The sequence below is a fragment of the Aquarana catesbeiana genome, linkage group LG04, assembly GCF_042186555.1.
Source record: "Aquarana catesbeiana isolate 2022-GZ linkage group LG04, ASM4218655v1, whole genome shotgun sequence".
Taxonomy (NCBI): Eukaryota; Metazoa; Chordata; class Amphibia; order Anura; family Ranidae; genus Aquarana; species Aquarana catesbeiana.
Window position 1 is genome coordinate 690540697 of NC_133327.1, and position 22768 is coordinate 690563464.

Genomic DNA, 22768 nt, shown 5'->3' on the forward strand with positions numbered 1-22768 from the left:
ACATCCCTTGTGACAGCATGGGCCATGACAGGTCCTCTTTATAGAGATCTGGGGATTATTAGACCCCCAATTCTCCCTCCGGCCTCCAATGCAGCCGATCGGATACAGATCAATCTGCTCGGCCGTTTTCCTGGCGCCCAGGTAAACTGAGAGGCGGAACTGGAAGTAACGAAATCTCATCGCTTCTGGTTCCCGGGTCTGTCGCCGTCGTGCTCTGCGATCGGATGGGGGAGGTGGCGGCAGAGGGGGAAACCACATTCTCATGTCCGCAGAAGTGATCGATGCAGGCATCATCCCGGTATAACCGCTGCCAACCGAGGATGTCCTATGACGCCCTACAGTCAGCAAGTGGTTAATCATCAGTTTCGTTTCCTGAGGGCTCATTCACACCAAGTGAATTCATCTACATTGATGAATATTCCAGGACTCTGAGAGGACGATTGTTCTCTATCAAAACCGAACAAAATCTCCCAGCTCACTTCCCAGCCAGTCTGCTACAATACACATTGAAAACAAGGGGTTTAGTCTGCACACATTTGCAAATACACTATAATGTCAAAAGTATTGTGACGCCTGCCTTTACACACACATGACCTTTAATGACATCCCAGTCTTAGTCCGTAGGGTTCAATATTGAGTTGGCTCCGCCTTTGCAGCTATAACAGCTTCATCTATATGCCGCTCCGTATATAGTGTGAACCCGCCTAAAGACAACACACTACGATATTCCTCAAGGCAGCTGAAGACACTTAAAGCGGAGGTCCAAACTAAAATAAAAAATGACATTAAAAATCTACAAAAAAAATTTGAAAAAAAAAAAAAATATTTTACTTACCAGAAACCCTTGTTGCTAGGCAGTCTTCTAATCTGCCTCTTCCTATTCCCCGGCGCCGTTCTGTCACTTCCTTCTCTTTGGTGAGCTGGCCTGTTGTATTCTAGAACATGTGTGTGTCCCAGAAAACCACGGGGCCATTCACAAAGAGCCGCCGCAACTTGCGCATGCGCAGTAGGAAACAGTGAAGCCGCAAGGCTCCACTGCCTGTTTCCCTTAGTTAGGATGGCGGCGCCGGGACCTGATCTGATGGACGGATCGGCCTCGGGAGGCGACATTGCGGATCACTGGACAGGTAAGTGTCCTTATTAAAAGTCAGCAGCTACAGTGTTTGTAATTGCTGACTTTTTTTTTTTTTAATGGCCGGACCTTCGCTTAAGCAGCTCAGCAGATCATCACTCCATTCCCACACAGACAGCGTCCCCCTTCCCTATAGTGACATCCTCTTCTATAGGTCCTCCTATATTCTCCAATGAGGTGACTCTGCTCACATACCGGCTGTATACCGCCATATACACTACATTACCAAAAGTATTGGGACGACTGCCTTTACACACACATGACCTTAATGGCACCCCAGTCTTAGTCCGTAGGGTTCAATATTGAGTTGGCTCCGCCCTTTGCAGCTATAACAGCTTCAACTCTTCTGGGAAGGCCGTCTACAAGGTTTAGGAGGGTGTCTATGGAATGTTTGACCATTCTTCCAGAAGAGCATTTGTGAGGTCAGGCACTGATGTTGGATGAGAAGGCCTGGCTCACAGTCTCCGCTCTAATTCATCCCAAAGGGTGTTCTATTGGGTTGAGGTCAGGACTCTGTGCAGGCCAGTCAGTTCCTCCACCCCAAACTCGCTCACCCATGTCTTTATAGACCTTGCTTTGTGCACTGGTCCAAATCATTTGGTGGAGGGGGGATTATGGTTGGGGGTTGTTTTTCAGAGGTTGGGTTTGGCCCCTTAGTTCCAGTGAAGGGAACTCTTAAGGCGTCAGCATACCAAGACATTTTGGACAATTTCATGCTCCCAACTTTGTGGGAACAGTTTGGGGACGGCCTCTTCATGTTCCAACATGACTGCCCACCAGAGCACAAAGCAATGTCCATAAAGATATGGATGAGTGAGTTTGGGGTTGAGAAACTTGGACTGGCCTGCACAGAGTCCTGACCTCAACCCGATTAGAACACCTTTAGGATGAATTAGAGTGGAGATTGCGAGCCAGGCCTTCTCATCCAACATCAGTGCCTGACCTCACAAATGCTCTTCTGGAAGAATGATCAAACATTCCCATAGACACCCTCCTAAACCTTGTGGACGGCTTCCCAGTAGAGTTGAAGCTGTTATAGCTGCAAAGGGTGGGGAGGGGGGTGCACACAGGGGCGGGGGTGCACTGGGGGGGAGGGGGTGCACCACAGGGGCGGGGGTGCACTGGGGGGGGAGGGGGTGCACATAGGGGCGGGGGTGCACTGGGGGGGAGGGGGTGCACACAGGGGTGGGGGGCACTGGGGGGGAGGGGGTGCACACAGGGCGGGGGTGCACTGGGGGGAGAGGGTGCACTGGGGGGGAAGGGGTGCACACAGGGGCGGGGGTGCACTGGGGGGGAGGGGGTGCACATAGGGGCGGGGGGTGCACTGGGGGGGAGAGGGTGCACACAGGGGCGGGGGTGCACTGGGGGGGAGAGGGTGCACTGGGGGGGAGGGGGTGCACACAGGGGTGGGGGTGCACTGGGGGGAGAGGGTGCACTGGGGGGGAGGGGGTGCACACAGGGGCGGGGGTGCACTGGGGGGGAGAGGGTGCACTGGGGGGGAGGGGGTGCACACAGGGGGGCGGGGTACACGGGGGAGGGGGTGCACACAGGGGCGGGGGGTGCACTGGGGGGAGAGGGTGCACTGGGGGGGAGGGGGTGCACACAGGGGGGCGGGGGTACACGGGGGAGGGGGTGCACACAGGGGCGGGGGTGCACTGGGGGGAGAGGGTGCACTGGTGGGGGGCTGGGGGTACACGGGGGGAGGGGGTGCACATGGGGGTGAGGATGCACTGGGGGGGAGGGGGGTGCACACAGGGGCGGGGGTGCACACAGGGGGGCGGGGGTACACGGGGGGAGGGGTGCACATGGGGGTGAGGAATGCACTGGGGGGGAGGGGGTGCACACGGGGGTGAGGATGCACTGGGGGGGAGGGGGTGCACACGGGGGTGAGGATGCACTGGGGGGGAGGGGGTGCACGAGGTCAGAGCCATAGACCTGTACCTGTATGGATTGTTATCTCTGATGAAAACTCTCGGAGTTCCCCACTTTGTGACATATTTGTGGATTATTTCTTCCCTTCCCCCCACCTGCCGGCATGAAAAGACCCCACAGAGCACCCGGGATTAACATGCCAGCGCTGATCTGATAATTGATGAAATGTTTCATCCTGGGATAGCTGACACATATAAAGGAGAGGAGTACAAAGTCACCTCCTAATCTCCCCTCTCCTGAGCTCAGTGTGTGAAATGTGGGCTGAGTGATGCAGATTAAGACGTCTTTTATTATGGGATGGGGGGGGGGGGGGGGGGGGGGATTTATACAGGGAGGGGGGGGGTTTATACAGAGGGGGGTGGGGAATTCACATTTCTGCAGCTCTTTTCTTTTTTTATTTGCCTTTTAAAGCAAATTCTTGGGATGAAAGGGATGGAAAAGGCCGCAGTGTTCACCATCAGTAACATTTATTGTTTCTTCACATCTCTGAAGCTCCTCGTCTTTCCTCTGACGCTTTTTACCGTTTTCATGTCGACTCGTTTCCCCAAAACTCCATTTCCTGCATATTTAGTGGTTTTCATGCCAAACCCCCAGGAACTCGGCTAAATAAACCATCCGGACATGTAATCTGAGGATTGTTCTGTTCAGCCAGTCATGTGACTCTGGTAGCCCTGCCAGACAGCACATTATTTAAAGCATTCAAAGAAAGTGGCAGGGCGGTATTCTATATATTTATCATGTAAAGTGCTGCGCAAACTGTTGACACTATATAAATTCTGTATAATAATACATACGGTAATTAAAAAAAATAATACAATTCCTTTATCATGATTATCATTAAAATCATCTATAAATCCTGTATAATAATATTAATAATAGTAAATAATACATAATAAAAAAAAATAATACAATACCTTTATCATGATCCGAATTAAAATCACCTATTAATCCCGAATAATAATAGTAAATAAAACATAATGATGAAAATAATACAATTCCTTTATCATGATCAGAATTAAAAACATCTATAAATCCTGAATAATAATAATATTACATAATAATACAAATAATACACTTTCCTTGCTGCACTTAGAAGCGCCTTCTTCTTGCTCTTTGTCTTGTACCAGAGTTGCTTCTACTCTCCGAGGTGCCGATCCAGTGCTATTCCAGCTCTCATATACCATCCCCCTGAGGAACCCCTGATATAACTCACTGGAAGAACTTTTTGGCAGTAGAACCCCTATTCTCCTATTTTGCCAAAAGCTCCTGCTGCTGCCCTCTGAGCCAGTGAGGAGAGAGAGAGCAGAAGCAATGCAGCTCCTATTGCACAACGCTGGATCAACATGGGGCTCAGGTACATTAACTCTAAGAGGGACTGGGGGAGGGGTGGAGCTGCACACAAGTTTATAAGATGCATCAGGGTAAAAAAAAAAAACCTTCTGCCTTTCAAACCACTTAATATTGTTTTTGAATGCAAGCAGGGTAAATATATACAATATCTGACAAAAGTAAGTACAACCCCTCACATTTTTGTCTGTATTTTTATTGTATCTTTTCATGTGACAACACTGAAGAAATGACACTTGTCTACAATGTAAAGTAGTGAGTGTACAGCTTGTATAACAGTGTAAATTTGCTGTCCCCTCAAAATAATTCAACACACAGCCATTAATGTCTAAAACCGCTGGCAACAAAAGTCAGTACACCCCTAAGTGAAAATCTCCAAATTGGGCCCAAAGTGTCAATATTTTGTGTGGTCACCATTATTTTCCAGCACTGCCTTAACCCTCTTGGGCATGGAGGTCACCAGAGCTTCACAGGTTGTCACTGGAGTCCTCTTCCCCTCCTCCATGACGACATCACAGAGCTGGTGGATGTTAGAGACCTTGCGCTCCTCCACCTTCCGTTTGAGGATGTCCCACAGATGATCAATAGGGTTTAGGTCTGGAGACATGCTTGGCCAGTCCATCACCTTTACCCTCAGCTTCTTTAGCAAGGCAGTGGTGGTCTTGGAGGTGTGTTTGGGGTGGTTATCATGTTGGAATACTGCCCTGCGGTCCAGTCTCTGAAGGGAGGGGATCATGCTCTGCTTCAGTAGGTCACAGTACATGTTGGCATTCATGGTCCCCTCAATGATCTGTAGCTCCCCAGTGCCGGCAGCACTCATACAGCCCCAGACCATGACACTCCCACCACCATGCTTGACTGTAGACAAGACACACTTGTCTTTGTCCTCCTCACCTGGTTGCCCCCACACACGCTTGTCACCATCTGAACCAAATATGTTTATCTTGGTCTCATCAGACCACAGGACATGGTTCCAGTAATCCATGTCCTTAGTCTGCTTGTCTTCAGCAAACTGTTTGCGGGCTTTCTTGTGCATCATCTTTAGAAGAGGCTTCCTTCTGGGACAACAGCCATGCAGACCAATTTGATGCAGTGTGCGGCGTATGGTCTGATCACTGACAGGCTGACCCCCCACCCCTACAACCTCTGCAGCAATGCTGGCAGCACTCATACGTCTATTTCCCAAAGACAACCTCTGGATATGACGCTGAGCACGTGACCTCAACTTCTTTGGTGGACCATGGCGAGGCCTGTTCTGAGTGGAACCTGTCCTGTTATACCGCTGTATGGTCTTGACCACCGCACCGTGCTGCAGCTCAGTTTCAGGGTCTTGGCAATCTTCTTATAACCTAGGCCATCTTTATGTAGAGCAACTATTCTTTTTTTTCAGATCCTCATAGAGTTCTTTGCCATGAGGTGCCATGTTGTACTTCCAGTGACCAGTATGAGAGAGTGAGAGCGATAACACCAAATTTAACACACCTGCTCCCCATTCACACCTGAGACCTTCTAACACTAACGAGTCACATGACACCGGGGAGGGAAAATGGCTAATTGGGCCCAATTTGGAGATTTTCACTTAGGGGTGTACTGACTTTTGTTGCCAGCGGTTTAGACATTAATGGCTGTGTGTTGAGTTATTTTGAGGGGACAGCAAATTTACACTGTTATACAAGCTGTACACTCACTACTTTACATTGTAGACAAGTGTCATTTCTTCAGTGTTGTCACATGAAAGCAGCCTCAAAATACATGAAAGTTCCATCAGCAGTTCCTCTCAAGTCAATGTAACAACCGTAACTAAAATGACAATCCACGCCTATTCCCGCTGAATCCCATCGATCGTATGAGCTGACAGCGGGGCCCCGGCAGGTAATGTAAATTCACATAACCCCCGAACGAGCCGTGACCGCAGGTGGCCATGACTGCCAAGTCCAAAAATAGAGTGAGGGACGCCGCAGGATGGAGCGGAAGGTGGAAAGTGAGTCACACCATTAATAAGTAAATAAACCCCGCTGAGGGTTTGGCCACATAGTCGCTCTACAGCTGGGAGTGTGAGAGGACGATCGTTCACACCGCGCACTTTATGTTGTTTCAGCTTTGTGCTCGCTGCGCTCTCTTCACACTCCCGGTGACCTTCGCTGGGATGGAGATGATGCTGAAGCCACAGTGCTTCACTTTAATGGAGAAGACACTTAAAGGGTTAGTTCACCTTTACTAAAAAAAAACCAAACTGATTATGCAGGTAGGGGGCGCCTGCGGATAAAAACAAACTGTGCAGCGCTGACTAAAGCTGAATAATGTCCTTGCTATAGGCCATCTACGTACCATGACAGTGCAAGGCCCTGCCACTACAGAAATGTAGGAGAAAATGACACAGGATTGGCATTAAGGTTTAATGTGAGGTTCCAGAATATCATTTCTGAGCAGAGAAAGCCGTGTTTTTGACTTGGGATAAACCTGGATTTAGGCCTGGAGCTTGAAGGCTCCTAAGTGTTTTGGTTTGACAGAATCTTAAATCCTGTGTCTGTCTGGATTTTACTGGATCCCTTGCAGCCTGTGTGAGTACACAGGTGTGCAGGGTCGTTATAAACCAAGCGTGAGGATCGGTCAGGGCTCCTAGTTTGGAGACTGCTCCCATATTGGAGACAGGAGGTCTCACCTAGGGATCAGAGGAGCCCCAGCCAGGAGTAAAGAGACAGGAGGTCTCACCTAGAGGTCAGAGGAGCCCCAGCCAGGAGTAAAGAGACAGGAGGTCTCACCTAGAGGTCAGAGGAGCCCCAGCCAGGAGTAAAGAGACAGGGGGCCTCACCTAGGGATCAGAGGAGCCCCAGCCAGGAGTAAAGAGACAGGAGGTCTCACCTAGGAGTCACAGGAGCCCCAGCCAGGAGTAAAGAGACAGGTCTCACCTAGGGGGCCAGAGGTGCCCCAACCAGGAGTAAAAAACAGGAGGTCTCAACCAGGAGTTAGGGGTTCCCCTGCCAGGAGTAAAGAGACAGGAGGTCTCACCTAGGGGTCACAGGAGCCCCAGCCAGGAGTAAAGAGACAGGAGTTCTCAACCAGAGGTCCGAGGAGCCCCAGCCAAGAGTGAAGAGACAAGAGGTCTCACCTAGGAGTCACAGGAGCCCCAGCCAGGAGTAAAGAGACAGGAGGTCTCATCTAGAGGTCAGAGGAGCCCCTGCCAGGAGTAAAGAGACAGGAGGTCTCACCTAGGAGTCACAGGAGCCCCAGCCAGGAGTAAAGAGACAGGTCTCACCTAGGAGTCACAGGAGCCCCAGCCAGGAGTAAAGAGACAGGTCTCACCTAGGAGTCACAGGAGCCCCAGCCAGGAGTAAAGAGACAAGAGGTCTCACCTAGGGGTCACAGGAACCCCAGCCAGGAGTAAAGAGACAGGTCTCACCTAGGGGGTCAGAGGTGCCCCAACCAGGAGTAAAGAGACAGGAGGTCCCAACCAGATGTCAGAGGTGCCCCAGGCAGGGGTAGAGACAGGAGGTCTCACCTAGGAGTCAGAAGAGCTTCAGCCAGAAGTAAGGAGACAGGAGGTCCCAATCGGGGTCAGATGAGCACCAGCCAGGAGACAGGAGGTTTGGAAATTTGGACAGTTATGGAGGCAACATGGACTCTCGTGGTACGGTATAAACTTACAACAGTCAGTTTACAAAAATATATAAATTTATTATGCACAAACACACACATAATAAGAAGCCTTCAATAGCAGATAAATTGCACTGGATGCTACTAATCATGAAGTATCCACTTGTCTGACAAATTGGAAGAACTTTGTTGGAAGATTGGAAGAGATTTGTTCTTCCAGTTGCACGCTCTACATGTTTCGGGGTTGCCCCCTTCTTCAGGAGTATATAAGGTCAGAAAATGATCTACAAGAAAGTATATAAATCAAGTGTACAATATTAGAATCAAAAACGCATAACTAATAACCAACCTTCAAGGTATACTGTCATGCATCTTAAATCAATAAAAATAGAGTCTAATATACCCCTCAGTACATCCCTCAATATTAAGGATTAAGCCCATACGAAATGATTGATTTTGGAGCAAAAAAAGAAAACTCAGCCACGTAGCTGGCACCAGAATTGGCAATCTCACGGGCGAGTGCGGGAACCAGGAAAAGTGAAGTCACATAAGGAGACTGTTACATAAAAAAGAAGATACTTTAAAAATAAGAACTTCATAGGGTGGAGAAATCTTTCTCACAGCCATTATATTACAGATAATTAAATTCAAAAAAATTCAGTCAAAACATTTCAATTGGTGATACACACCTATGAAGTCTTCACTAAGCAGTGCATATAATCTGGGTGGGGAGAGAGTGTGTTATCCAAGTGTAGATGGAAATAGTCCAAGGAACCATCCAAAGCCACATATAGATTCTATGTAATATATAACGAGCATTAAAGAGGCTTATTGTTAGAATGATTGTTTTTTTATTATGTGTGTGTTTGTGCATAATACATTTATATATTTTTGTTGTCATGGTTATGCAGTAATCTTTCTCTGTCGGCTTACCTCTCCTCATGTGTTCAGACTAAGAGGCCAGCCACTCTCACCTGGCTGGTTTTATAACCTCTCCTCTAAGCATGGCCCCACCTCAGGCCCTATCAGGGAACTCTATATTAACCTGCACAGCGCAAGCCAGCGGGGCTGATCAACCATTGTGTATTTGGCTTCCTGGTTCCTGCTTGCCATGTGATCTACGTTTGTCTCTGTTACCGACCTTGGCGTGTTCTCGACTATTCCTGTCTGCTCGTGACCCTGACCTTCTGGCGTGTCCCGACTATGCCTGTGACCCTGAACCTTTGGCGTGAACTCTGTTGTCCTTGTCTGCTAGTGGCCCTGACTTTGGCTTATTCCCTTACTGTCTCTATTCTCCTGTTGCCTACTGTGGGTGTGAGCTGAGGGACCCTGGGGGCCGTGACCTGGAGCCAGTTGCAGCGCAGTCCATCCTCACCACTAGAGGCTCTGGTGAACACCTGCTGGCTCTTAGACTCCACGCCCCAGGGAATCTTACGCTCTAACCCCGGTGGGATCCGTGTTGGTGTTCCGGCGGCCCTGCCTTCTTTTACCACCCAGACTCCTATCCGCAGCAGTCAGCCGTAGGGTCCACTACCTTGTGGTGCACTCCTGATCCCAGCGGTGTGCATATGTCACCTAGCCACAAGGTGACCTGACATTTGTAAACTGATTGTTGTAAGTTTATACCGTACCACGAGAGTCCATGTTGCCTTCACAACTGTCCGAATTTCTAATTAGTAATAGGACGACGGTACATTCATATTTTTATAACAAGTAGCATTTCTATATATAGGAGACAGGAGGTGTCACCCCAGGAGTCACTCCTATTGGGGTGTCTGGAGAACCCCTATCCTAAGGCCAGTGGGCGCTGCAACTAAAGGCTAAGAGAGCCAAGGGAAAGAGGAGAGCTGGGCAACACAGTCAGAGGGACTAGTAAGAAGATCAGCAGTGCTAACAAGAGAGCCAGGTGGTTCTGGAACCTGCTGTCAATCAAGAGTGGGGGGATGGGCAGGGCCACACACTGATCATGGAAGATCTTGTTTTTTGGGTTTACCAACACTTTAGGCTGAGCTTTCAGGGCCTGTGTTGTGAACTTTTGAAGGTGAATTTCCCCACAGTGGCAGTAGACACAGAGGTGAATGAGGGTTAGTTGTGTAGAATTTGAAGGTTAGTGTAGGCACAGGTTCCCTTTAAGTGAAGAAATTGCTTTTAGCGAAAGTTCCATTGATAATGAAATGTGTACACACCATAGGATTGCAGAGAGCAGCAGCCGTGTGTGGTTTTGATCCATCTCTAGCAGTCATATCAGATTAGGCCTCCTGCGCAGTCATGTGACCGGCGGCTGGCGCTCAACACAACAATACTGGGCTCTGCGATCCTAATCTCTCTGCTGGTCACACTCCAGTTATCCGAGGAAATGGATTCCAGCTATTGTGGCTGCCGGGGAGCAGATGTTTTGTTTGGAGTGGCGGTCAGCAGACGTCTGCTGTCATTAATCCCGGCTTCCAGTAACTGTGGCCGGCTTACAGTAGGAGGGATTCATTCATGTGACCCCCCCTCCCCTCCCCATTATAATACATTGCTGTCTGCACAACACATTACCCTCTCTGATTACGGGTCAGAGTCGGGACAGATACCTTGTGGGACGCTCCCCGCCCCGGACAGACCGCGCACAGACCGGAGACACTCATAACAATCACTTGGTTTTGCTATCTTGTCTTCCAATATTTCCTAATCTTCATGGCTTGTTGATCCTCACTATGGACCTCACTATGATCCTCACTATGGTCCTCTCTATGGACTTCACTATGGTCCTCACTATGGTCCTCTCTATGGACTTCACTATGGACCTCACTATGGTCCTCTCTATGGACTTCACTATGGACCTCACTATGGTCCTCATTATGGTCCTCACTATGGACCTCACTATGATCCTCACTATGGTCCTCTCTATGGACCTCATTATGTTTCTCGCTGTGGACTTTGCTAGAGTTCTTGCTATGGACTTCGCTAGAGTCCTCGCTATAGTCCTCGCTATGGGCTTCACTATAGTCCTCGCTATGGGCTTCGCTATAGTCCTCGCTATGGGCTTCACTATAGTCCTCGCTATGGGCTTCACTATAGTCCTCGCTATGGGCTTCGCTATAGTCCTCGCTATGGGCTTCACTATAGTCCTCGCTATGGACTTCGCTATAGTCCTCGCTATGGACTTCGCTATAGTCCTCGCTATGGACTTCGCTATAGTCCTCGCTATGGACTTCGCTATAGTTTTCGTACTTCTCTCTAGTCTTTGCTATAGTCCTTGCTATGGACCTTACAATGATTCTCGCTATAGACCTCACTGTGGTTCTTGCTATGGTCCTTTCTATGGACTTCGCTATGGAACTCACTATGGACCTTTCTTTAGTCCTCACTAAGGACCTCACTATGGACCTTTCTTTAGTCCTCACTAAGGACCTCACTATGGACCTTTCTTTAGTCCTCACTATGGACCTTTCTTTAGTCCTCACTTTGGTCCTCACTATGGACCTCGCTATGGTCCTCGCTGTGGACCTCACATAGCTATAGTCCTCGCTATGGACTTCGCTATAGTCCTCGCTATGGACTTCACCATAGTTCTCGCTATGGACTTCGCTATAGTCCTCGCTATGGACTTCGCTATAGTCTTCGTTATGGACTTCGCTAGAGTTCTCGCTATGGACTTCGCTAGAATTCTCGCTATGGACTTCGCTATAGTCCTCGCTATGGACTTCGCTATAGTCCTCGCTATGGACTTCGCTATAGTCCTCGCTATGGACTTCGCTATAGTCCTCGCTATGGACTTCACCATAGTCCTCGCTATGGACTTTGCTATAGTTCTCGCTATGGACTTCGCTAGAGTCCTCGCTATGGACTTCGCTATAGTCCTCGCTATGGACTTCGCTATAGTCCTCGCTATGGACTTCACCATAGTCCTCGCTATGGACTTCACCATAGTCCTCGCTATGGACTTCGCTATAGTCCTCGCTATGGACTTCGCTAGAGTTCTCGCTATGGACTTCGCTATAGTCCTCGCTATGGACTTCGCTATAGTTTTCGTACTTCTCTCTAGTCTTTGCTATAGTCCTTGCTATGGACCTTACAATGATTCTCGCTATAGACCTCACTGTGGTTCTTGCTATGGACTTCGCTATGGTCCTTGCTATGGAACTCACTGTTCCTCACTATGGACTTCACTATGGTCCTTTCTATGGACTTCACTATGGACTTCACTATGGTCCTTTCTATGGACTTCACTATGGACTTCACTATGGACCTTTCTTTAGTCCTCACTAAGGACCTCACTATGGACCTTTCTTTAGTCCTCACTTTGGTCCTCACTATGGACCTCGCTATGGTCCTCGCTGTGGACCTCACATAGCTATAGTCCTCGCTATGGACTTCGCTATAGTTCTCGCTATGGACTTCGCTATAGTCCTCGCTATGGACTTCGCTATAGTCCTCGCTATGGACTTCGCTATAGTCCTCGCTATGGACTTCGCTATAGTCCTCGCTATGGACTTCGCTATAGTCCTCGCTATGGACTTCGCTATAGTCCTCGCTATGGACTTTGCTATGGACTTTGCTATAGTCTTTGCTATAGTCCTTGCTATGGACCTTACAATGATCCTCGCTATAGACCTCACTGTGGTTCTTGCTATGGTCCTTTCTATGGACTTTCGCTATGGTCCTTGCTATGGAACTCACTGTTCCTCAGTATGGCATTCTCTTTGGTCCTTTCTATGGACTTTACTATGGACCTTTCTTTAGTCCTCACTATGGACCTCACTATGAACTTGGCTATGGTCCTCACTATGGACCTCACTTTAGTCCTCTCTATGGACCTCACTTTAGTCCTCTCTATGGTTCTCACTATTGACCCCACTATGGTCCTCGCGGATCCTGGTAAACTAAGGCAAGAGACGACACTGATTTCTTGGACTGAAGATTTCTCCTTCCCAACCAAACGTTTAAAGCCAAACTCCAGGTTTTAGGTGATTGTAAACCCTCCAAACACCCAGTGAGGTGACTGGCCTCAGGTGGTACACAGAGATGAAACAAATCCTCATACATAAGTTGTACCTTTTTATCTGCCGCCTCCTCTCCTATACATCTGTTCATAGTCCAGAATTTTATAAAGCTTGTCTGAGCTGTCAGAAAGCGGAGGGCAGGGATCAGAAGTTGCACTCTGCAGAGCTCAGTGAGGAGAACTCTGGGAGAGCTGATTGGAGGGAAGGGACACACCCACTCCACACAGTACACAGGAACAGAGCTGAGGCTGACAATCAGAGGCTGTGTGCTGGAGCTCCCTCCCCAGTCACCATTTTTCTCTTGGTGTCAGGAAAACTTGTCAGAAGTGACGTGTGCAGATAGCAGAGGAAGGAGGCAGCAGACAGAAATGACACTTAGTGCTCTGGATTGAGACAAGTACACACTATAGAGGGATGTGCTTTGTTCAGATTTCATGTCTGAGGTTTTGAATCAGCTTGTTGTTTTTTAAAAGGAGGACACTTACCTGTCCAGGGATCCAGCGCCGTCCCCACCTGGGCCAGTTCTTCGCCAGTTTTCGGGTCCTTGGCGCTGGCATGTTTACTAAGGAAATCTGCCTGTGATTCCTTGTGGCTTCACAGCCGGCTTCCCACTGCGCATGCACGAGTCGCGCCGCACTTTGTGAATGTGACGTGCCCCAGGAGGTTGCTGATCAGGGAAGGAGAGGGGAGAACTTCTGCTCCGAACGCCTAGGAAATGGAAGTGGGTACCTGCTAAAACTAGATACTCTCCCCCCCCCAAAAAAAAAATACATCAAAAAGTGGGAGAGGAGGGGGAGGGGATGTTCCCCCTTTTAGGGGGAAGTTTAGCTATAATGGGGAGGTGTTCTGTAGTCCATCCAGGGAGAACTAGGCAAAGCTAACAACACTATGTGTGATTTCAGAGACGCCGTGCCGATGTCTTGTCGGCTCACAGCAGGAGGTTCGGAGCTCGCTGGATTTCTGGCCAATCAACGGGGATCTTACATTTTATATTTTCCTTTCCCGGGACCCTGAACACGCTGAGCGCTGCATTTTATGGTGCTTTTATCTTTTAGGGAATTGCCTAAATCTGCAGCTGATCCCGGTGATAGCCGGAGCCGGCCTCGGCACTCCATGAATGTGATCTCTGTCAGAGGAAAGGATTGTCGGTAATAAGGGAATGTTCTATAGAAGATAATCCACAGCGAGGTGCCGACCACTTCTCCTAAAATCTGATTGTGTCACCTCATTTCCTAAGAAAGAGGAAGACCAAAGAGTGAAAGGATTTATTTTCATGATTAATATTTTATTATTATTATTACGATATTAGTTTGTGCAGCCAAAACATACAGAGCATCCGGAAAGTATTCACAGCGCTTCACTTTTTCCACATTTTGTTATGTTAGTCTTATTCCAAAATGGATTAAATTCGTTATTGTCCTCAAAATTCTACAAACAATCCCCCATAATGACAACGTGAAAGCATTTTTTTTTTAAATCTTTGCAAATTTATTAAATGATAAAAAAGGGAAAAAATCCAATGTACATAAGTATACTTCTGTACATGGGAGGAGTCTGTGATACTTCTGTACATGGGAGGAGTCTGTGATACTTCTGTACATGGGAGGAGCCTGTGATACTTCTGTACATGGGAGGAGTCTGTGATACTTATGTACATGGGAGGAGTCTGTGACACTTATGTACATGGGAGGAGCCTGTGATACTTCTGTACATGGGAGGAGCCTGTGATACTTATGTACATGGGAGGAGCCTGTGATACTTCTGTACATGGGAGGAGCCTGTGATACTTATGTACATGGGAGGAGCCTGTGATACTTCTGTACATGGGAGGAGCCTGTGATACTTATGTACATGGGAGGAGCCTGTGATACTTATGTACATGGGAGGAGCCTGTGATACTTATGTACATGGGAGGAGCCTGTGATACTTATGTACATGGGAGGAGCCTGTGATACTTCTGTACATGGGAGGAGCCTGTGATACTTATGTACATGGGAGGAGCCTGTGATACTTATGTACATGGGAGGAGCCTGTGATACTTATGTACATGGGAGGAGCCTGTGATACTTATGTACATGGGAGGAGTCTGTGATACTTATGTACATGGGAGGAGCCCGTGATACTTATGTACATGGGAGGAGCCTGTGATACTTATGTACATGGGAGGAGCCTGTGATACCTATGTAGATGGGAGGAGTATGTGATACCAATGTACATGGGAGGAGCCTGTGATACTTATGTACATGGGATGAGCCTGTGATACTTATGTACATGGGAGGAGCCTGTGATACCTATGTAGATGGGAGGAGTATGTGATACCAATGTACATGGGAGGAGTCTGTGATACTTATGTACATGGGAGGAGCCTGTGATACTTATGTACATGGGAGGAGCCTGTGATACCTATGTAGATGGGAGGAGTATGTGATACCAATGTACATGGGAGGAGCCTGTGATACTTATGTACATGGGAGGAGTCTGTGATACTTATGTACATGGGAGGAGCCTGTGATACTTATGTACATGGGAGGAGCCTGTGATACTTATGTACACGGGAGGAGCCTGTGATACCTATGTAGATGGGAGGAGTATGTGATACCAATGTACATGGGAGGAGTCTGTGATACTTATGTACATGGGAGGAGCCTGTGATACTTATGTACATGGGAGGAGCCTGTGATACCTATGTAGATGGGAGGAGTATGTGATACCAATGTACATGGGAGGAGTCTGTGATACTTATGTACATGGGAGGAGCCTGTGATACTTATGTACATGGGAGGAGTCTGTGATACTTATGTACATGGGAGGAGTCTGTGATACTTATGTACATGGGAGGAGCCTGTGATACCTATGTAGATGGGAGGAGCCTGTGATACTTATGGACATGAGAGGAGCCTGTGATACTTATGTACATGGGAGGAGCCTGTGATACTTATGGACATGGGAGGAGCCTGTGACACTTATGTACATGGGAGGAGCCTGTGATACTTATGGACATGGGAGGAGCCTGTGATACTTCTGTATATGGGAGGAGCCTGTGATACTTATGTACATGGGAGGAGCCTGTGATACTTCTGTATATGGGATCGTTTTCCTTTTTTATTTTTAATAAATTTGCAAAGATTTCAGACAAACTTCTTTCCCGTTGTCATTATGGGGGGATGTTTGTTGAATTTTGAGGAAAATAATTAATTTAAACCATTTTGGAATAAGGCTGTAACATAACAAAATGTGGAAAAAGTGAAGTGTTGTAAATACTTTCCGGATGCTCGGTATATATTATTGTGAACGGGGTGTAGAGGAGGATTAAGCCCAGCCAGATACCTTCAGCACCAGCTGGGGGGGAGACCATAACAATCCAGGAAACACCGGAAAGGACAACAATCATCTGACGCCACGCTCTGTGTGAGCGATATTTATTTCAGACAGGCCTTTGCTTGAGATGACACAATCCCTTGGAGGATCCCAGGTCTCCACATTTGGATGTGTCTATGGTGGAGATGTTGGTTGTGGAATGTCCTCGGTGTGGGCGGTCGGTCGGTGAATGAGTAATCTGAGGGTGATGGGAATTCAGGCAGATTTGTTTATAGAGCCCTACCTATTCTATACTCACAATACGCCTCCATATCCCCCACCCAGATCCTGATATGGTATCTCCTCCACACCTCGCCGTGCCTGGAACCCGCCGCGCCAGGGACCCGCCGCTCATACAATGGAGGCCGCCGGCCTTCTCCGACAACCGTCTGTACACCGGCCTTCTCCGACAACCGTCTGTACACCGGCCTTCTCCGACAACCGTCTGTACACCGGCCTTCTCCGACAACCGTCTGTACACCGGCCTTCTCTGACAACCGTCTGTACACCGACCTTCTCCGACAACCGTCTGTACACCGGCCTTCTCCGACAACCGTCTGTACACCGGCCTTCTCTGACAACCGTCTGTACACCGACCTTCTCCGACAACCGTCTGTACACCGGCCTTCTCCGACAACCGTCTGTACACCGACCTTCTCCGACAACCGTCTGTACACCGGCCTTCTCTGACAACCGTCTGTACACCGACCTTCTCCGACAACCGTCTGTACACCGGCCTTCTCCGACAACCGTCTGTACACCGGCCTTCTCCGACAACCGTCTGTACACCGGCCTTCTCCGACAACCGTCTGTACACCGGCCTTCTCCGACAACCGTCTGTACACCGGCCTTCTCTGACAACCGTCTGTACACCGGCCTTCTCCGACAACCGTCTGTACACCGGCCTTCTCCGACAACCGTCTGTACACCGACCTTCTCCGACAACCGTCTGTACACCGGCCTTCTCCGACAACCGTCTGTACACCGGCCTTCTCCGACAACCGTCTGTACACCGGCCTTCTCCGACAACCGTCTGTACACCGGCCTTCTCCGACAACCGTCTGTACACCGGCCTTCTCCGACAACCGTCTGTACACCGGCCTTCTCCGACAACCGTCTGTACACCGGCCTTCTCCGACAACCGTCTGTACACCGACCTTCTCCGACAACCGTCTGTACACCGGCCTTCTCCGACAACCGTCTGTACACCGGCCTTCTCCGACAACCGTCTGTACACCGGCCTTCTCCGACAACCGTCTGTACACCGGCCCCGCTCAGACCTCACAGAACATTCCTGACTGAGAATCCGAGAAATCTCACACTCTTACATTGGCCTTAGATGGGTGGAAAATCATTAAAAACAAATCATTCTGAATGGACAATCGTTCATCATTCTTAATATTAGTGGCCTCATATAAATGATTCTCTAAATGCAAAGAATAATGCCTAAAATTGGAATTTTTGTAGTATGAATGAACAATTTTTGAAGCATGAGTAGCGGAATCAATCGAGAATCACGATAAACCGTACTGCACATGAACAAGTAAAAACATAACCCCCAAAGTACCACCAAAATCTTTACATCATTTTCGCTGATCCTGAAATTGATCGACAAAAAAATTACCAGTTGCCAGTTTACTGTCCTTTAGACTTTACTGGGGCCGAACTACAGCCAGGGGGGGGTAAACAATGCCCCATCATTGGTGTCAGTGGGAGGAATAGTGCCCCATCATTGGTATCAGTGGGAGGAATAGTGTCCCATCATTAGTATCAGTGGGAGGAATAGTGCCCCATCATTGGTATCAGTGGGAGGAATAGTGTCCCATCATTAGTATCAGTGGGAGGAATAGTGCCCCATCATTGGTATCAGTGGGAGGAATAGTGTCCCATCATTAGTATCAGTGGGAGGAATAGTGCCCCAACACTGGTGTCAGTGGAAGGAATAGTGCCCCATCATTGGTATCAGTGGGAGGAATAGTGCCCCAACACTGGTGTCAGTGGAAGGAATAGTGCCCCATCATTGGTATCAGTGGGAGGAATAGTGCCCCATCATTGGGATCAGTGGGAGGAATAGTGTCCCATCATTAGTATCAGTGGGAGGAATAGTGCCCCATCATTGGGATCAGTGGGAGGAATAGTGCCCCATCATTGGTGTCAGTGGGAGGAATAGTGCCCCATCACTGGTGTCAGTGGAAGGAATAGTGCCCCATCATTGGGATCAGTGGGAGGAATAGTGCCCCATCATTGGTATCAGTGGGAGGAATAGTGTCCCATCATTAGTATCAGTGGGAGGAATAGTGCCCCATCATTGGTATCAGTGGAAGGAATAGTGCCCCATCATTGGTATCAGTGGGAGGAATAGTGTCCCATCATTAGTATCAGTGGGAGGAATAGTGCCCCATCATTAGTATCAGTGGGAGGAATAGTGCCCCATCATTGGTATCAGTGGGAGAAATAGTGCCCCATCATTGGTATCAGTGGGAGGAATAGTGCCCCATCATTGGTGTCAGTGGGAGGAATAGTGCCCCATCATTGGTATCAGTGGGAGAAATAGTGCCCCATCATTGGTATCAGTGGGAGGAATAGTGCCCCATCATTGGTATCAGTGGGAGGAATAGTGTCCCATCATTAGTATCAGTGGGAGGAATAGTGCCCCATCATTGGTATCAGTGGGAGGAATAGTGCCCCATCACTGGTATCAGTGGGAGGAATAGTGCCCCATCACTGGTGTCAGTGGGAGGAATAGTGCCCCATCATTGGTATCAGTGGGAGGAATAGTGCCCCATCATTGGTATCAGTGGGAGGAATAGTGTCCCATCATTAGTATCAGTGGGAGGAATAGTGCCCCATCATTGGTATCAGTGGAAGGGATAGTTCCCCATCATTGGTATCAGTGGGAGGAATAGTGCCCCATCACTGGTGTCAGTGGGAGGAATAGTGCCCCATCATTGGTGTCAGTGGGAGGAATAGTGCCCCATCATTGGTATCAGTGGAAGGGATAGTTCCCCATCATTGGTATCAGTGGGAGGAATAGTGCCCCATCATTAGTATCAGTGGGAGGAATAGTGCCCCATCATTGGTGTCAGTGGGAGGAATAGTGACCCATCATTGGTATCAGTGGGAGGAATAGTGCCCCATCATTGGTATCAGTGGGAGGAATAGTGCCCCATCACTGGTGTCAGTGGGAGGAATAGTGCCCCATCATTGGTGTCAGTGGGAGGAATAGTGCCCCATCATTGGTATCAGTGGAAGGGATAGTTCCCCATCATTGGTATCAGTGGGAGGAATAGTGCCCCATCATTAGTATCAGTGGGAGGAATAGTGCCCCATCACTGGTGTCAGTGGGAGGAATAGTGCCCCATCATTGGTGTCAGTGGGAGGAATAGTGCCCCATCATTGGTATCAGTGGAAGGGATAGTTCCCCATCATTGGTATCAGTGGGAGGAATAGTGCCCCATCATAAATGCAATAATAATAAGAAAACACTGGGGTTAGGGGTAATATTAGGGTTAAAATGGATCTAAAGGCAGAAGGTGCATTTTATGCATTAAGATAAAAAGCCTTCTGTGTGCACCTCTGAAAGAGGACCTGTCATCTCTTATTTCTATTACATGAGATCTCCATAAAGAGGACCTGTCATCTCTTATTTCTATTACATGAGATCTCCATAAAGAGGACCTGTCATCTCTTATTTCTATTACATGAGATCTCCATAAAGAGGACCTGTCATCTCTTATTTCTATTACATGAGATCTCCATAAAGAGGACCTGTCATCTCTTATTTCTATTACATGAGATCTCCATAAAGAGGACCTGTCATCTCTTATTTCTATTACATGATCTCTCCATAAAGAGGACCTGTCATCTCTTATTTCTATTACATGAGATCTCCATAAAGAGGACCTGTCATCTCTTATTTCTATTACATGAGATCTCCATAAAGAGGACCTGTCATCTCTTATTTCTATTACATGAGATCTCCATAAAGAGGACCTGTCATCTCTTATTTCTATTACATGAGATCTCCATAAAGAGGACCTGTCATCTCTTATTTCTATTACATGATCTCTCCATAAAGAGGACCTGTCATCTCTTATTTCTATTACATGAGATCTCCATAAAGAGGACCTGTCATCTCTTATTTCTATTACATGAGATCTCCATAAAGAGGACCTGTCATCTCTTATTTCTATTATATGAGATCTCCATAAAGAGGACCTGTCATCTCTTATTTCTATTACATGAGATCTCCATAAAGAGGACCTGTCATCTCTTATTTCTATTACATGAGATCTCCATAAAGAGGACCTGTCATCTCTTATTTCTATTACATGAGATCTCCATAAAGAGGACCTGTCATCTCTTATTTCTATTACATGAGATCTCTCCATAAAGAGGACCTGTCATCTCTTATTTCTATTACATGAGATCTCCATAAAGAGGACCTGTCATCTCTTATTTCTATTACATGAGATCTCCATAAAGAGGACCTGTCATCTCTTATTTCTATTACATGAGATCCCCATAAAGAGGACCTGTCATCTCTTATTTCTATTACATGAGATCTCCATAAAGAGGACCTGTCATCTCTTATTTCTATTACATGAGATCTCCATAAAGAGGACCTGTCATCTCTTATTTCTATTACATGAGATCTCTCCATAAAGAGGACCTGTCATCTCTTATTTCTATTACATGAGATCTCCATAAAGAGGACCTGTCATCTCTTATTTCTATTACATGAGATCTCCATAAAGAGGACCTGTCATCTCTTATTTCTATTACATGAGATCTCCATAAAGAGGACCTGTCATCTCTTATTTCTATTACATGAGATCTCTCCATAAAGAGGAACTGTCATCTCTTATTTCTATTACATGAGATCTCCATAAAGAGGACCTGTCATCTCTTATTTCTATTACATGAGATCTCCATAAAGAGGACCTGTCATCTCTTATTTCTATTACATGAGATATCTCCATAAAGAGGACCTGTCATCTCTTATTTCTATTACATGAGATCTCCATAAAGAGGACCTGTCATCTCTTATTTCTATTACATGAGATCTCCATAAAGAGGACCTGTCATCTCTTATTTCTATTACATGAGATCTCCATAAAGAGGACCTGTCATCTCTTATTTCTATTACATGAGATCTCCATAAAGAGGACCTGTCATCTCTTATTTCTATTACATGAGATCTCCATAAAGAGGACCTGTCATCTCTTATTTCTATTACATGAGATCTCCATAAAGAGGACCTGTCATCTCTTATTTCTATTACACGGGATGTTTACATTTCTTATAAAAATAAATAAAAAGTAAAATAAATAATAAAAAATAAAAACAGTAGGAGCCGGTTCACACTAGAAGCAGCACGACTTGCAGGTCGCCTCACCGAGGCGACCTGCACACGACTGCCAGGGCGACTTGCAAGACGACTTCTGTATAGAAGTCTATGCAAGTCGCCCCCAAAGTAGTACAGGAACCTTTCTTCTAAGTCGGAGCGACGATTAGAACGGTTCCATTGTACAGAACGGGAGGCGACTTGTCAGGCGGCTAGGTCGCCCCTGTGTGAACCGGCTCTGAAGAGGACCTAAGTTGCGCTCGAATATGTAAACAGTGGTTAAACCACACATGTGAGGTATCACCACGAACGTCAGAGCGAGACCAACAATTCTAGTGCTAGACCTCCTCTGTGAATCTAAACTGGTAACCTGTAAATGCTTTTAAAGTGTTGCCTATGGAGATTTTTCAGGTACCGTAGTTGGTCGTCATTCCATGATTGTGCACAATTTTAAAGCATGACATGTTGGGTATCTATTTACTCGGTGTAACATCATCTTTCATATTATACAAATAAATTGGGGTATATGTTTTTTTTGTTTGTTTTTTTTTTAATTTATAAAATGTATTAATCTGATAATGAATGACCTTTCCTCTCTCTAGGATGCAAACGAGGACCCGGGGGAGGACGTCGCTCTGCTCTCTGTTAGCTTTGAAGACGCAGAAGCCACCCAGGTTTTCCCCAAACTTTACCTCTCCCCACGAGTAGAACAGTAAGTGCTTTTGTTATTTATTTTATTTTTTTGCATCACATTGGTGTAAATCATCCTCAGAACTAGCAGCATGTCGTCTCCTGGCTGCCAGCAATACTGCAAATCGCACAGCAGAATGCTTGTTATTTATCCTGTGAAACTTCTTGAATGTTTGCGAATGGGGGCAACATGGAATTTTCTAAGCTATTTTCTTTTGAGGTCAAATGTTATTCATTCATACAGAAAAAGAGTAAATCAGGAAAATACCACTTTATGGCCACTAGATGGATAAGATGATCATAGAAAATAAACACCTATTTGTTATGATTGTTGGCTCCATATAGAGGCCATAATGCAATATTTTCCCAAGCAATGAATAA

General features: G+C 47.2%; 1 protein-coding gene across 4 annotated transcripts in view; it reads left to right on the forward strand.

The window, feature by feature from the left end:
- The window catches only part of BABAM2 (BRISC and BRCA1 A complex member 2), a 289298-nt gene that overhangs the window by 97345 nt on the left and 169185 nt on the right, over positions 1–22768 (forward strand). For all 4 annotated transcript variants that reach the window (XM_073628773.1, XM_073628774.1, XM_073628771.1 and 1 more), the window contains exon 7: positions 22300–22409. In XM_073628773.1, coding sequence (XP_073484874.1) covers positions 22300–22409 — 110 coding nt within the window. The remainder of the gene's footprint in view (positions 1–22299; positions 22410–22768) is intronic.